The 15,222-nt window shown below is 42.3% G+C and overlaps 1 protein-coding gene across 8 annotated transcripts in view; it reads right to left on the bottom strand.

The window, feature by feature from the left end:
• LOC147018977 (plasma membrane calcium-transporting ATPase 3-like) overlaps window positions 1–15,222 on the bottom strand; it is a 330,377-nt gene that overhangs the window by 32,551 nt on the left and 282,604 nt on the right. For all 8 annotated transcript variants that reach the window (XR_015062602.1, XM_085899110.1, XM_085899109.1 and 5 more), the window contains 2 exons: window positions 14,641–14,854; window positions 7,720–7,931 (listed from right to left, as the gene is read on the bottom strand). Coding sequence is in view for 7 of the 8 variants with exons in the window: in XM_085899110.1 (XP_085755236.1) it covers window positions 7,720–7,931; window positions 14,641–14,854 (426 nt within the window). In the remaining variant the exon portion in view is untranslated. The remainder of the gene's footprint in view (window positions 1–7,719; window positions 7,932–14,640; window positions 14,855–15,222) is intronic.

Genomic DNA, 15,222 nt, shown 5'->3' with positions numbered 1-15,222 from the left:
GTCAGCTGCGGCTGTATGGACATGTGGCTCGTTTTCCTGATGCTGATCCTGCTCACCAGATTCTCTCAGCGAGGGAGTCTCATGAGTGGAGGAGGCCAGTGGGCCGACCACGTGCCTCATGGTTGCAGCAGGTTGACCATCATCTCAAGGAGATGGGGATGGGCCTGGCATCTGCCTGGGGGATGGCCAGACGGAGGCCCCTGGAGTACCGGCGGAAAGTGGACGCAGCGACGCGCTGTTCTGGCACATGCTCCCATACCTGACCTGACCTGAGCGAAGGCCCCGGATATTTGAGGTCCACACTTTTAATGAAGAGGAAGGGGAGGAGGCTTTGGGTGCAGGAGGTTGAGGGGGGGTAGGAAAAGGGATGAGGGGGGCAGGTAAGGAGGGTTGCTGAAGGAGTGTGGGGTATTGTAGAATAGCGAGGGGAGGGGGCCGAATGAGGAGGAGAAAAGGCTCTGTGGTGCTGGGGGAGAGGGGGGACAAGAGAGAAGGAAGAAGGCAGTTGAGGATTTGAGGAGGTGGAGTGAAGAGATGGAGGTGAGAGGGCAGTGGAGGGAGGTAGGTTGATGGATGAGAGGGGGGAAACTTTGACAAGGAAGAGTGAGGGGGATGAAAGGTGGGAGAAAGGTGAGGGGGGAATTTTTGAGAGAGGTGAGGGGAGGCTTGGAGGGAGAAGAGTGGGATGGTTGCTTTGAGAGTGAGAGTGAGGGGTGAGGGGGTGAGTTGGCACTGAAGTTGGAAAAAAAAGAATGGTTGATGGAAAGCGAGCATCCATGGCAAACTGTGGTTTTTAAAAGTTTTAGGTCAGAGATGCGATTTAACACAATTCTTGATGGATGCAATGAAGGCGAATTCAGAGCATGGAGAGAAGAAGCGCTATAATAGTTGGATTTTTTTAGGCAATGAATGAAGGAGAGGTCGAAATGAGAGCAGTCTGTTAAAATAGCAGAAGAGTAGTGCATTGTGAAACAGTAAAGAGTACCACATGTGTGAGAGAGGAAGATGAAGCATTATAAGATCGTTTTTGTTGTTAAAAATAATGTATGAGAGAGTTCAACAGATTAGGTCATGGAAGTGTAAAAAAAAAAAAAATCGAGGAAGAAGACGAGGAGGAAGTTAAGAGGAAGAAGAAGAAGCAGAATCGGGAGAAGGTGAGCGTGTTGTTGTTGTTGGGTATATATATATATATTTGTTGTTGTTAATATTAATGTATGAGAGAGTTCAACAGATTAGGTCATGGAAGTGTAAAAAAATAAAAAAAAAATTTAAAAATCGAGGAAGAAGACGAGGAGGAAGTTAAGAGGAAGAATAAGAATCGGGAGAAGGTGAGCGTGTTGTTGTTGTTGTAGGGAATTTTTTTTTTTTTTTTTTTGAGATAAGAAAGATTAGTTGGGAGAATAGGGGATGTTTGGAAAGTGGGGAGGATCAAAATTGAAGGTAATGGGGAGGAATAACAAACAAACAAACAAAAAAAAACAAAAAACGATCGAACACCGAGTGGAACCGGTAGGCCTCAAGCCTAGGCCTAGGCCTCAAGCATCAGGTAAGAACGTCGACAAAAATACTCACAAAATAGCACGATTTTGAAACAAAACCGAACTAGCAACACACAGTAACATGTAGGTGAGAAAATTAAACAGTTAAAACAAGACAAATAACAACCGGAAACTTAGCTTTGAGAACGTCAGCAGGGAGCCCCGAAGGAGACCTCTCGCTGCTCCAAAACCGGAAGCGGAAGGAGGACACAAATCTTGCACACAAATAGACAAACAAACAAACAGACAGACAGAAAGGGGTGAAAACATAACCTCCTTCACCTTCGGTGGTGGAGATAATAATCAAATAAATTTTGACCACCTCTCCTGTATTCTTATTAGCTGCCAAATACAAGTACAGTGGAGCTTTCCCTCCGCTTCACCCTGCAGCAAGCATTGGATAGTTTCCATTCACTGCATGTCATTGATAGGGGGGGGGGCACTCAAAAATTATAACACATGGGGGGAACTTTTTCTTTGCTGCTGTGGGAAGGATTCAGTTTTTCCAAGAACTAAATGCACAAATAATGATGGAAATCGTGCATTTGTATCATTGATACGACACAGCAGACCATCTTCTGTCTAAAAGCGGCAGAGATGGGGCAAGAAACGCTCCTTGACGACGGTGAAGTATGAACCTCTTGGTTCATCACACCATGATTTGTCATGACATTTCACCACTTGAAGGATGTATTGGCTGTGTCTGTCTGTCTGTCTGTCTCTTTCATGCTTGGAATGCCAACAACAATCCATGTTGGAAGCCATTGGGTTGCTGCTTCATTTCAGCTCATATTTTTGCAATTATGAGCTGAATGGCTTTTTTAGACGTTTCTCGGTGAGCTTTCCCATAAGCATGAATGAGATTCTGGTACAGCTTTTCTCTAGCAGCCATGGCTTTGTTGAAAGATCTCATTGCAAACTATTGACTGAAGAAAAAGTGACGTCACTTCCCTGAGAAGATGTTATTTACAAGGATTTACAAGGAATTAAGGCGCAGAGAGGAGGCCATTCAGCCCATCATGCCTGCGCCACACCAATACCAGATTGAATCAATCTGTCGATACCCCTTTCCTTCATGTGCAGCCTTTTGGCTGCTCCACTGGTACTCATTTCGCCGACCTCAGAAGGACGACATGCTGAGTCAACCCCCTGGTGTTCATTCAGTGGCCAATGAGGCTTGAACTCAGGACGCAAGGATCCCAAGCCACCACCCTAACCACGAAGCCAACGCCAGGTTATATTTTCTATATTCACATCCTTTAAATTGTACGATTTTATTACCTCCGTCACCAAAGGTGAAGGAGGTTATGTTTTCACCCCTCTCTGTCTGTTTGTTACTTGAAAAAAAATAGAAGATTTTTCAAGTATATTGGTCAGTCGATTTTGTTATTCAGTATGTCTGTCTGTTTATCACCTATAGGTCACAATTTAAAACCGATCTTCATGAAACTTCACCACATGGTAGAGATTGTCATAAACAAGAAGCTTATTGTTTTTGAGGTCAAAAGGTCAAAAGGTCAACATAGGCCAAAGTTCAACAAAATTATCAAAATTATAAAATCCTCAATTTTCATCGGATTGACTTGAAATTTGAAGAGGATATGCATTTCAGGTAACTGAATTCAACCACCAATTATGTTTGAAGTCAACATAGGCCGAATTTCTAAAATTGTCAATTTTCATCCGATTGACTTGAAATTTGAACAGGAGTTGCATATTTGGTCATTGAATTCAACCACCAATAATTATTTTTGAGGTCAAATTTGTTTTTTGGATTTTGCAAGTATCGTGCTCTGTACGACGTCTTCTTCTTGTATGTTTGTTTGTCTGTGTGCAGTATATCTCAAAATGTTGTGGACGGATCCGGATTAAATTTGGTGGGCAGGTGGGGTGTGTGACAAGGACGAACTCATTATATTTTGGTGAAGATCTGGATCCGGATCAGACTACTAGAATTTTTGAAGTGATTCTTCACCATTGAGAAATAGGGCCAAAAATGATAATAACATGATACTGTATCTCAAAAAGTTGTGGACGGATTCAGATGAAACTTGGTGGATATATTGGGTATGTGGCAAGAAGGAAGAATCGATTCAATTTTGGTGAAGATCCAAATCCAGACCTGGATCTGATAATTTTTTCAGTGATTCTTCACCATTGAGAGATATGGCTAAACTGATAAAGAGCATGATTTCTCAAAAGGTTGCGGCCGGATTTGGATGAGACTTGGTGGACAAGTTGGGTGTGTGACCACAACAAATTGATTCGATTTTGGTGAAGATCCGAATCCGGATCTGGATACGAGAATTATTTGATTTTTAAAGTGATTCTTCACTATTGAGAGATTGTGTCAAAAACGATATAGTACTGTATAGCATGATATTTCAAAAATGTATTGGGCCTGATATATTCTCGTGGATCAGGCATTATGTGGTCGTGGTATGCGCTCGACAGAGTGCCTTTCTAGTTAAAACATGTTTTTATATCGCCAATGTCTGTACAATATAATATGTTATAAAATAATAACAAAATATAAATTGCAAAAGTCCAAAATTTATATTGTTGGTGCAGTTTTGATGACTAGTCCATCAATGCCTTTTCAAGACACTAAATCTCATTCACAATTGAACATATTTAGAAATTATTACATCACTCTGAGCAATTAGACCGATGACCTTATAACATGGATTCCAAGTGCTGCCTGGTCTTATTGGTGGTATACTGCACCGCCTTTTCTTTTTCAAATATCGTTCATAGTAACTGAAAAATATCAATGGGTAAATAGCATCCTGGGATTAAGGTATGAAATCAAGGTGTGGGGGGAGGGGGTGTCTCCATTGAGCGTTATGTAGTATTTTAGGGGGTGTCTGTTGAAGTGTTACAGAGTGTTACAGGGGAGTAGGGTGTCAGATTTGGGCAAAAAATGCATTACATAATTTTTTAATGGTCCCTAGCAAAATCTACTCACTCAAAAAAAATTATAACGCATCTATCAGAGAAGTAGTGACTGTAGTAGATGAATATCACAGGTATTTCATGCAAGTTGTAAACCACAGACCTGGCAATAACAGCTGAATATTTTTGCACATCTTTAGTGATGTAACACCATGCATGACCTCCACACAGAGCAACCAATCTTACACTGGTTCTGTAGCTCAATGTGTGATGCATCCATTCCTAAGTATGGACAACAGCCTAAAAAGATCTTGAAATGCTGCCGCCAAGTTACCAAAATAATTAGGCATGGTCTAGTTGTTTCTGCTCTCACTGATCAAGGATCTGTAGTTTACACTGAAGTTAAAATACAATCTGAACTGGCCAATTTAAAGACAATGGTCTTATCCTCAATGTACTGCTGAACAATCACCAGAACCAATCTGCTGAGGTGATGGTCTTATCCTCGATGTACCATTGAACAATTCTTAATCAAGAGCAAGAACCAATAGCACAGGTAGTTGATAATTTCAGTGTGATGTAATTCCACATCAGGTATGTCAGCTGTTTGCAATTATTTAGGAAAACGATCAGATGCAAGACTTGATTTGTCAAGCGTAAAATCATTTGAAACAGTTTTAGATGTTACTAGATGACCCGTGAACCCGCTGGGTTCCCGTTGTGATGGCGGTTGATGAAAAAAATCATTTCAGGAAAAACTAGCATCCATTGAAGACAAAGTCTTTGATATCCCCCACCACAGTAAATGAGGATTAACAAAGTTATATTCCCTAAGTGTGTGCAATATGTATGTGAAGTTTCCCCTTGATCTGACCAGCCGTTCTGGAGAAGATGTTTGAAGGTTTTCGGGTAAATTCAATATGGCCACCAAACCATGTGACCTATCAATTAGAAATTAACAAACTTCTGAAAGGATGTCTTGGGGAAAGTGTATGTGAAATTTTGCCTCAATCTGTCCAGCCGTTCTGGAAAAGAAGATTTTTAAAATGTATTAATTTTCAATCCAAGATGGCTGACCAACCATGTGACCTATGACATCATAAATTTACATTCTGCCTCCAATCCTCCAGTGGAATACGTGTGTGAAGTTTCGTGTTAATCGGATGGTGTGTTTTTCTATCCAAGATGGCTGCCAAACCACGTGACTTGTGACGTCATAATTTTTACTATGTATGCAGACATGATGGAAGATGATAGTTGCAAATTTTCGCTTTGTTAGGTTATGTGATTCCAGAGAAAACATTATTTAATATTTTTCTTGAATCCAACATAGCTACCAAACGATGTGACCTATCAATTAGAAAATATCAAAAGGCACCAGTTCACCACTTGCTTGATATGTGTACCAAATTTCGTAAATATATCTTGAGGGGATTTGTAGTTAAGCTCCGGAAACGAAATGTGACGGACGGACGGATGGAACCCATTTCTATATCCCCCTCCAACCAACGAAGTTCGCGGGGGATAAAAAAAAAACAAGATAGCTCCAGCGAACTATACCGCTGAGGTTGTTTGCATTGATCAAATACTCCCAAAGAGTACTTGACTGAATCGTTAATTGATTTTTAAAATAATTTTTTTGTTGCCTGATTTGAACGAAACTTGAGATTGCACACCTCAGGAGAATGGTGAGTAAGGTGGCCCTGAAATATTTGCGCTATTGTGTACCGTTTTGGCTGTATTTCGGGAACATACATACATACAAGATGAGAGTTTTAGTAATATATAGATAACAGTGCGTTTAACAAAATGAAACCATTAATTATTTTTGTACGCTCTATTATTCATTTTGCCATCTCCTCTTAAATGGCGGTCTACCAGCGAATGGTGCGGATGTAGTGACGTCATGGAAAATATCAATAGGACAAACAAAACGATGAAGGACCTTATTGTTGTGTTGTGTTCCAGTCAAATACAAATTACTAAACATGTGGAGGTCTGTCCAACAAGAATAAAATAATTTTGACCCAAACCATATTTAATCGACCCAGTACTCCAGTGGTCATGTCTTACAGTGTGCTGGACATGTAGCTGCTCACCACAGAGATGTCTCTGGTCATCATGGAAATTTAAATAGCACCTTGCAGACATCCATGAGCAATGACACACAGTCAACTGATCAGTTGTCCAATCTCAGCTTAGCTGAGGGATTATTTGTCCAATCTCAGCTTAGCTGAGGGAGTGTTTTGATCAATGGGATATGCAATAGCCGACGTGACAGTGGATTTATGGTGAATCTGGAATATGTTCAAAACGTGCAACATTTCTACAAAATACAGCCTTGAAGAAAACATGAACCTCACAGTTCATCAGACTTATGCATAAATCATCATAGTAATAATAAATCCTACAATCGGTACATTTCTGCTGTATTCTGCCACATTCCATCATTATGAATTCAATTAGAATAGCATTTTCATGAACGCAGATGTTGTATACATTGCAAAATCAACAGAAAACTATTGTGGAAGAATAGCTTCCCCATTGTTATAGCTTGGACTTTAAATAAAGAATAAAATAAGACAAGGTGCCTCCTTACACTATTCAAACATTAAAAAGAGAGAGAAAAAGAAAAGCAAATCACAATTAAGGAAATTAATCCATTAATTATGGATTCACACGGCGGTTGGGTGATGAGGGTTGGGGGGGGGGGACAAAAAATAAATATATAAATTAAGAAAATGGAGAAGAGAGGATGTCAGTTAAGAGGAAAGAGAATATGGATGTTGGAGGAGTGGAGAGAGAGAAGGGAAAGATGATTGAGATGGATAGGAGTGAAGCGGGAGAGGGAAGAGATATGTATGGAACATTGAGGGTGGGGTGGTGAGGGGTGAGGTGGCAGTGATCAAAAAATTTGCTTGATTCACAAAAGTAAAAAAGCAAAACAAATGGCTCACCCACAAGTTCATAACAATGAAGTTCCTGAGAAACAAACTGTGCTTTCCCACAGAATATAAGTTTTGGGCAAATGGGTTCCAAAGATTAGTTCCCATTTAACTACCAATGAGAAACAGCAGATCAGTTTAAAACATATGATTAAAGACTGCCATTCACACTAATGGTCAATGGTCTTGAAACATTAGTTTACTGCACCAAACTCATTTTGGCCCCGGATGTGGGATATCCTGATTTGTTTCTCAAGAGTTCACCGATACAGCCTCCACTTAAGAGTAACACGGAAGGTAGGTCTGGGTATTTAGGATAAAAGAAGACCTTCAGGCCTCACCTGCAAAACAAAAGTGCCCAAAACAATAAAGCAGAAGATAGGATTGCGATGGACACCATCAAAAACATTACGCTCTCCATGTATTTTTCGTGCATTGATCTCATTGAAAAGCTGCATCATGACAAAAGTGTTGAACACCACAGTGTAGTGCTCCGTAGGTGCCGCATGCAATGGGGCATTTCGCCCACTGTCAATGCTCATAATCTTTTCACCTGGGGATGCAAAACAAATTGTTACAAAATGTTGGGAGTGCAAGCATAAAATAGTATGATACTTGTCATAAACAAAATAAAGGTGTCTCATGTCACCTCTGGAAAATTTCTGGTCAAATTGGACCATAATAATCCAATTGCTTTCCTTTCATGGTCCACCACAACACTTCTCACCCCCTATTGTCTCCCAAACTACCCCACTACCCAATTTTAATCATAGATTTTATACAATATTATGTCCCCCCCTCCACATCACCTAATAAAATAATGCATACAATTATAATGTATATTAATGCCTTTTTCACTGCTGGATCAATCTCTCTGCAGTTTGGCTGGTCCAGAGCAAACAGTGTCGATCCATGCATTGTAAAGTGTCAGATAGAGATCACAGAAATGTGGATAAGTTAGAATTTAAACAAGTTTCTTCCCTTCACGTCATAGTCCAAAATTCGAATGTGCACTAGAGATTCTCTTTCCCCAGATGGAGCAACTGCAATCGAGTTAAATTGGTATTTGTATATGACCATACAACAAGGAATTTTAATAATGTTGGGAAAACTAGCATGTAACACCAGTCACTTCACTGACAGGTTTAATCAAAAGATAGCACATGCTGCACTTCACAAACATATGGCGTGTCCATCTGCGAGTCTCAACGAGGATGGAAAATGAAGTAAAACACGTGAAGAAAAGGATCTTTATAAATGTAGTCGTCATCAAAGTCATATCTGTGGTTGTTGTTTTTGTGCTCCATTAGGTCAGGTCAGTTATGGGAGCATGCGCCAGAGCAGCGCGTCACTGCGTCCACTTTCTGCCGGTACTCTGGGGGCCTCCGTTTGGCCATCCCCCAACCATATGGCTGGCCCATCCCCATCTCCTTGAGATGCCGATCAACCAACGTGGTCAGACCATTGGCCTCCTCCACTCATGAGGCTCCCTTGCTGAGAGAATCTGGTGAACAGGATCAGTGTGAGGAAAACGAGCCACATGTCCATACAACAGCAGCTGAGGCTCATGAACTATACAGGAAACAAATCTCATTTGAGTCTCTCTCAGCAACTGCTCAATGGACACAAAGTCTGATCAGTCATAGCCAAGGATTCTCCGAAGAGACATGGTACCGAAGGTGTTAAGTTTCCATCTCAGATCATTGGTAAGACTCCAAGTTCCACGTCTGTAGAGCAAGAATAGAAGGACCAATGATTTAAAGACTCAGACTTTCGCCCTGCATAGGTACCGAGAGCACCGCACCCCATGATCCATTGAATCCATGACTTCCCCATGCCCGACCCAGACGTCTATCTACCTCTGGCTCACAATATGCGGAGACATGAATATCACTGCCGAAGTAAGTGAATCTCTCTGTGACCTCAACATTCTCACCACAAACAGGTACAGACTAGATAGCAGCATCCAAGAAGTCATCGTAAACCTGGATCTTAGTTTTGACCCAGGAAACCCGTAATCCCAGCAGCTCTGACTCAAAAATTCGGTGCCCCGATGCCCCCCCTCCCCCTATAAGGATATTCAGCGTCTCCACAAAGATGACTGCATCATCCGTGACATCAAGGCCAGAGATGTTAAAGGCCCGGTCACACCTTGACGTTTTAGCCAGCGATGGCAACGTATTAAAATGTATCTAAAACGCTGGTTTGGGTTGAACTTTTGATGTTTTTTTTTTAAAGATTCGGACGTATTCATAGCGACTTGGTCTTATGTATAACGCATTGGTAATGGACACAGAACGTTTCGTTGTGTTATAGATAACTTATACCAACGAATGCTGAACCTGTTGTTGGCCTACACAACCGATGCCCAACGATAGTCTAACTTCGGCATAGCGCGTTGCACGCATCGCCGACGATGTCGTGACGTAGCCTATTAAAAGGCTGACGCACAACGATTCGAATCATAACTGCCGTAGAAATGGAAGTGACAACATCGCGGTCACACCTTGGCCATCTTGCCAGCGTATGCCGACCTAAGAAAAATGTGTCTAAAACGTTGGGGCACATCAAATACGGTATGAGTAAGTTTGGTATTCGTGAGTACAACGCTAAAGTACGCTATCATACGTCGTAGTAAGTAGAGTACGTCAAGAAATTTTAAACATGTTCAAAATTTTACGACGTACTCGGCGTATGACACACGTTCCGCATGCGATGGGGATACGTTTTACACACGATATGCGGACGCTTACACACGTCCACAAACGCTACTTATAAGCTACTCATAAGTCGAAACACGTCGCGGTAATGTCTTTTTTACGCGAAACTTATTTCTAACTTATGTTTGACGTGCTTTGAACCAATTCTTTACGTAGTCCCAACACACATCGACGTATGTAGACGTATTCCAATGACGTCTTCCGGTCGACAAAAAAAAAAAATGAATGTGTTTCTAGCTTACAACTGCCATATAAAGACGTGTTCCCAGCGGTTTTGGGAATTGGTATATAAAAATGCTGCTCATAAAAGGGGAACCCAACAGTGTTTTCGAGTTCCTTTTTGAGTCGATGTCCATGTCAGCAGTAACAGTATCAGTATCAGTATCAGTATTAGTATTAGTAGTAGTTTGTTCATGTTGGCAGTAGTAGGTGAGTGTGAGGGGGAGGGTGTGGGTTATGATGGATCGTCCTTGCGTCCGTGTGTCCACGGGTAGGTTCATAGGCTGCCACTCAACGATTTAAATGGCTGCATCTCCACTATTGAAAGTAGACGCTTGCGCTCAACAATTAGATTTTTTTACACTCAACGACTTTTAAACGGTACCACTCTGCTATTTTCATTGTTTACAATGAACGATTTAAATTGCTGTCACTCGCCTTTGTTTTTTGACGCTGGGGTTTGGAAATTTGAAACGTTTCTTCTGAACGTGTTAAAACGCTCAAACTCGACTATTTTAAATAGACGCTGCCGATGGACAATTGGAATCATAGCCAAGCTAGACATCGAAGTGTGAACATCCTCGTCATGCCGAAGAAAAGTTTGAAGAATGCTGCAAATAAGTGTCCTGGCCGTGGCCGTGGACGCTGACGCAAGGACGATCCATTATACCGACGTCTTTCAGCCTATGAGTAACTTAAAAGTAACGTCTGTCGATGTGTGGCAACGATCGCGTAACGTGCCAACAACACGTTAATCGTAGGTTAGAAATAAGTTTCGGGTACGCTAAACATTACCTCGGCGTGTCTCAACTTATGATTAACTTACAAGTAGCATGTGTTGACGTCTGTCAACGATCGCAGACCGTGCATACAACTTGTGGCCAGCGTAGCGGAACGTGTGAGTCATACGCCGGCATACGTCGTGAAATTTCAAGCATGAAAAAATTTGAGGACAACCGAAAAGTACAACGTTTAAAGCCAACGTACAACGACGTATGGCAGTGTTTTTCAGCGTGCTCTCAATGTTATCAAAACTTACCCATAACGTATTCAACGTGTGCCAGCGTTTTAGAAAAAAAAAAAAAAAAATCGGCATACGTTGGCTAAAACGTCAAGGTGTGACCGGGCCTTAACATTCCCAAATGATGAACTGCAGCTTGATCTCTCCAACATGCTCCCCAGAATCCAGTCAATACAAGTGCTGAAAAGTGTGGGGGCCAGTACATACCCCTGACAAACTCCAGTAACAACTGGAAATAAGTCAGAGATGGAACCACCACACCTCACAGCACTCTCAGTACCAGAGTATAGTTCAGAAATCAGACTGATCAGTTTTACTGGTATCCCTCGAAGACCGAGAATCCTCGTCCGGGCATCCCAATTCCCTGAATAAAACGCTTTGCAGAGATCAACATTTACAGTAGGCTGTGAGCAGCCCCTGCCAAAACTCTCGTCTGCATTCGGTGAGAACACGAAGAGCAAGGATGTGATCAATCGTTGACCTTTTTAATGTAAAGATGTCAACGATTGACCATATGTTCTGGGTGCTCGTGCTCAAGCAGATGATTATGAACCCTATCAAGAACTATCCGAGCAAAGACGTTGCCCGGAACTGAGAGCAGCGACACCCCTCGGTAGTTGTTGCAGTCGTGGCAATAATGCCTGGCACTGAGAACCATAACCCTTCCATTTCCAGAGAGGGACAACAAGGCCCCTCTTTCCAGACAGTTCGGATGATGCCTGTGCTCCAAACAGAACACAGACCTCCATACAGTGACATGAGTACAGCATTTCCACCAGCCTGGACAAGTTCAGCATGGATGTCATAGATCCCAGGAGCTTTACTTCCTTTCAACTCGTTCGCCACAGCCTGTGTTTCTCCAAATGAAGGTGGTTCACAGTTGATTGAAGGATCAGCAATAGGAACATTTACATCCCTGGCATCCAACTCGACAGCTGGTGGATCAGCCTGGTACAGCACTCAAAGTAACCAGCCCAGCGGGCCTTCACTTCAGACTCCTCTGTCAAGAGCCCACAACCCTCTGCTTTAACTGCAGTACACTGAGGGAAGGGTTTGGAAGAACACGATGCACAAATGCCTCTGTAAGCAGGACGAGAATCACTTGACCACAGGTGATGCTCTCCACCTTCACAGATTCCTCCCACATAAGCCTCCTTGTCCGTCCTCAGCGCACATAGAGTTTTACGCCTCAACTCCTTGAACAGTTCAGCTCTGCCATGGAGCCTGGCCCTGCGACTTTGTCTCCCAAGGGACACTGGATACCATTGACCAAAGTTCTTCTTCCCCTGACGGGGGGCGAGGGGGGGGGGTTCCAAGATATCCACCGGCAACATCAAGGATGGTTGTCTTGAAGGCACTCCACAACTCTTCTGCATTTCCCAAAACATCCAGACCCTCCCCCCCTCCAAATTCCCACTCGGCCTGTTTGCAATCTCCTCAGCTACCCTCTCATCCTTGAGCTTGCCAACACCCAGCCAAGGCTGGGATGGCACCATTCGCCTGGATTTAAGCTGCAACTTCAGAGTTGGTACAACAAGCCTGTGGTTGGTGTTGAGGAACTGAGCACTCCGGTGGACCCTGCAGTTATGAATCATCTTCCAGGGACCATGAACAAGAACATGGTCAATCTCCTTTGCCACACCACCAACGTTGGAATCCCAAGTCCAGTGAATAGCCTGTGGGTGCTGAAACCATGAACCAGCCACCCTAAATCCACAACTTCTTGCAAAGTCAAGGAACTTAGTGCTATTCTGGTTCATAGTTCCAGACCTATGGGAACCAACACATGTCTCATAACCATCATTGTAAGTGCTACTCGATGCAATGAAATCACCGAAGACTTGGGACAGAGGGGTTGTCTCTAACTTGAGTCAGAAGGGCTGTCTCCCGACACGCTCCAAGTCGACAGCCTCGTCAAATGTCGTTCACTTTTAAATATAAACCACTTTTATGATCATAATCCTTCTTGTTATAAAAGGTCACCTATTTTCTTGACCCTTTTTCAACAGCGCTACGATAATGCAATTTCAAAGCACCACATTAAACTCATAATGAGCAGTATTTCACCACCATTTGTCGACAAGCTGAAGAGGTGCACAGTCTGGAAAGTCGACATCCACTTGGTGTCATCAGTCATATTATGTAAACATTAGTTGCTGTGGCTCTGCTCACTCATCTATCAAAGACAGTGGTAATAGTTTGAAGTACGTGGCAGCTACAGTGCGAGATGGAAGTTTATTTATTTGCTTGTGTTTTTTTTCAATTTCAGGTGAGAAATGAGGAGTGACCAAAACCCATGCAACATAGAGGAGAGATTGCAAGCCTCCCTGTGGATGTACAAAGCGAGTGAGGAACAACCAGAAGGTCCCAGACATGCACAACAGGTCCAACATTTTGGATAGTCAACAAAAGCCTCGAGATAAACGATCCCCCAGATTATGGCCAACCTGTAAAATGTCCTATCGGCAAACTACAATCTTTATGGAGAGAAAAGTCAATTTAAATTTATAAAAAATAAAGGGATATTGAATATTTGTGGTAGGAATATTTCACACAGCTTTAGCCCGATAATGTGATATCTCAAAAGTATCTGTTATTATATCTGCCCACATGAAAACTGAGCAGACACTTGAAGTTAAGCATCGTTTTAAATTGTTATTTTTCTCAGCAAACTGTGCAGTCACTTTAATTAAGGCTGCATGTGAAACAATTATTCACCACTCTGGTTTGTATCATGAAAACACAACATAAAAAATAAGGGCAATACCCCTGGGTGTGCACCTGGTAGAATAATGATACTGAGGAGGAAGTCAACGTGGGATGGAATCAGCAAAATGTACCAATGAACCAAAGTTATAGCAAATACCTCTTTCGAGGGGCAACCTTCCCCCTACATGGACCCCTTTCAACCCCAACTTTTTAATGGTGTGAACAATCTTTGGTACATCACGGGTGATGAAGGTTGTAGTCAAGTTTCATCGGAATTGTGTGTGTAGTTTTGGAGAAGAAAGCAAATACCTATTTTGGGGGACAACCTCCAGAGACCCCCTTTGGGCCCAAGTTTTTTAATGCCATGAACAAACTTTGGCACATCACGGGTGATGAAGGTTGTGGTCACGTTTCATCAAAATTGTGTGTAGTTTCAGAGAAGAAGTTGCAAGTATTTGTGGACAAACGGACGGACAGACTGACGATGCAACATCCAAAAAGCTCCCCGGAACTACGTTCCAGGTGAGTTAAAAATGCATATTGTCATAATGAATACTTTTTAGAGAATGGTAAAACAGAATTGGGTGGAATACCAGCAAAAAGGAGAGTGAAAATAATGAGCAGTTGATACAACGCATGCCCAAGAATGTTCTTCAACATGGTCCGTGAGATTAGCGGTTCGTCTCGTCCATAAGGCATTCTTCGTAACAAAGCCTCTGTGGGTGGTTCAGTTGCAAGGGCAAGGGATGCCAGTGTGTCCATGATGAGGTTCACCCACAGCATTTGCACAGCTTTCAGTGGAGAGTCCTAAGACATGGAATACAAACAAGTGGAGATATCACAATGAGCAGCAACAGCAAATTCACTGATAAAAAATAATTTGATAAAAAGCACAATTAGCCTTCATCACAATCATCGGTAACAGCAAAATAAATTTATAAACCATTACTGTCATTTTCCCCACTGAATTTATCAACGATTACTGCCACTTCCCAACAAGTTTCAAGTGTAATGACTTGAACAAAGTTTGAAATTAAACATCAGTGGACTCTCAAGAAAGTCACCTCAGGTTTCAGCTAACTTTCCATAAACAGGTGGACATGTCCAAGTGGTCAGCAAAATAGGTTCCTTGGAACCTCAGCACTCACTATCTACAACAATGGCTGGCATCGAAT

This window comes from Eptatretus burgeri, chromosome 10 (genome assembly GCF_056783735.1).
Source record: "Eptatretus burgeri isolate ZD-2024b chromosome 10, Ebu_testis_v1, whole genome shotgun sequence".
NCBI lineage: Eukaryota > Metazoa > Chordata > Myxini > Myxiniformes > Myxinidae > Eptatretus > Eptatretus burgeri.
This window is presented reverse-complemented; position numbering and strand designations above follow the sequence as displayed.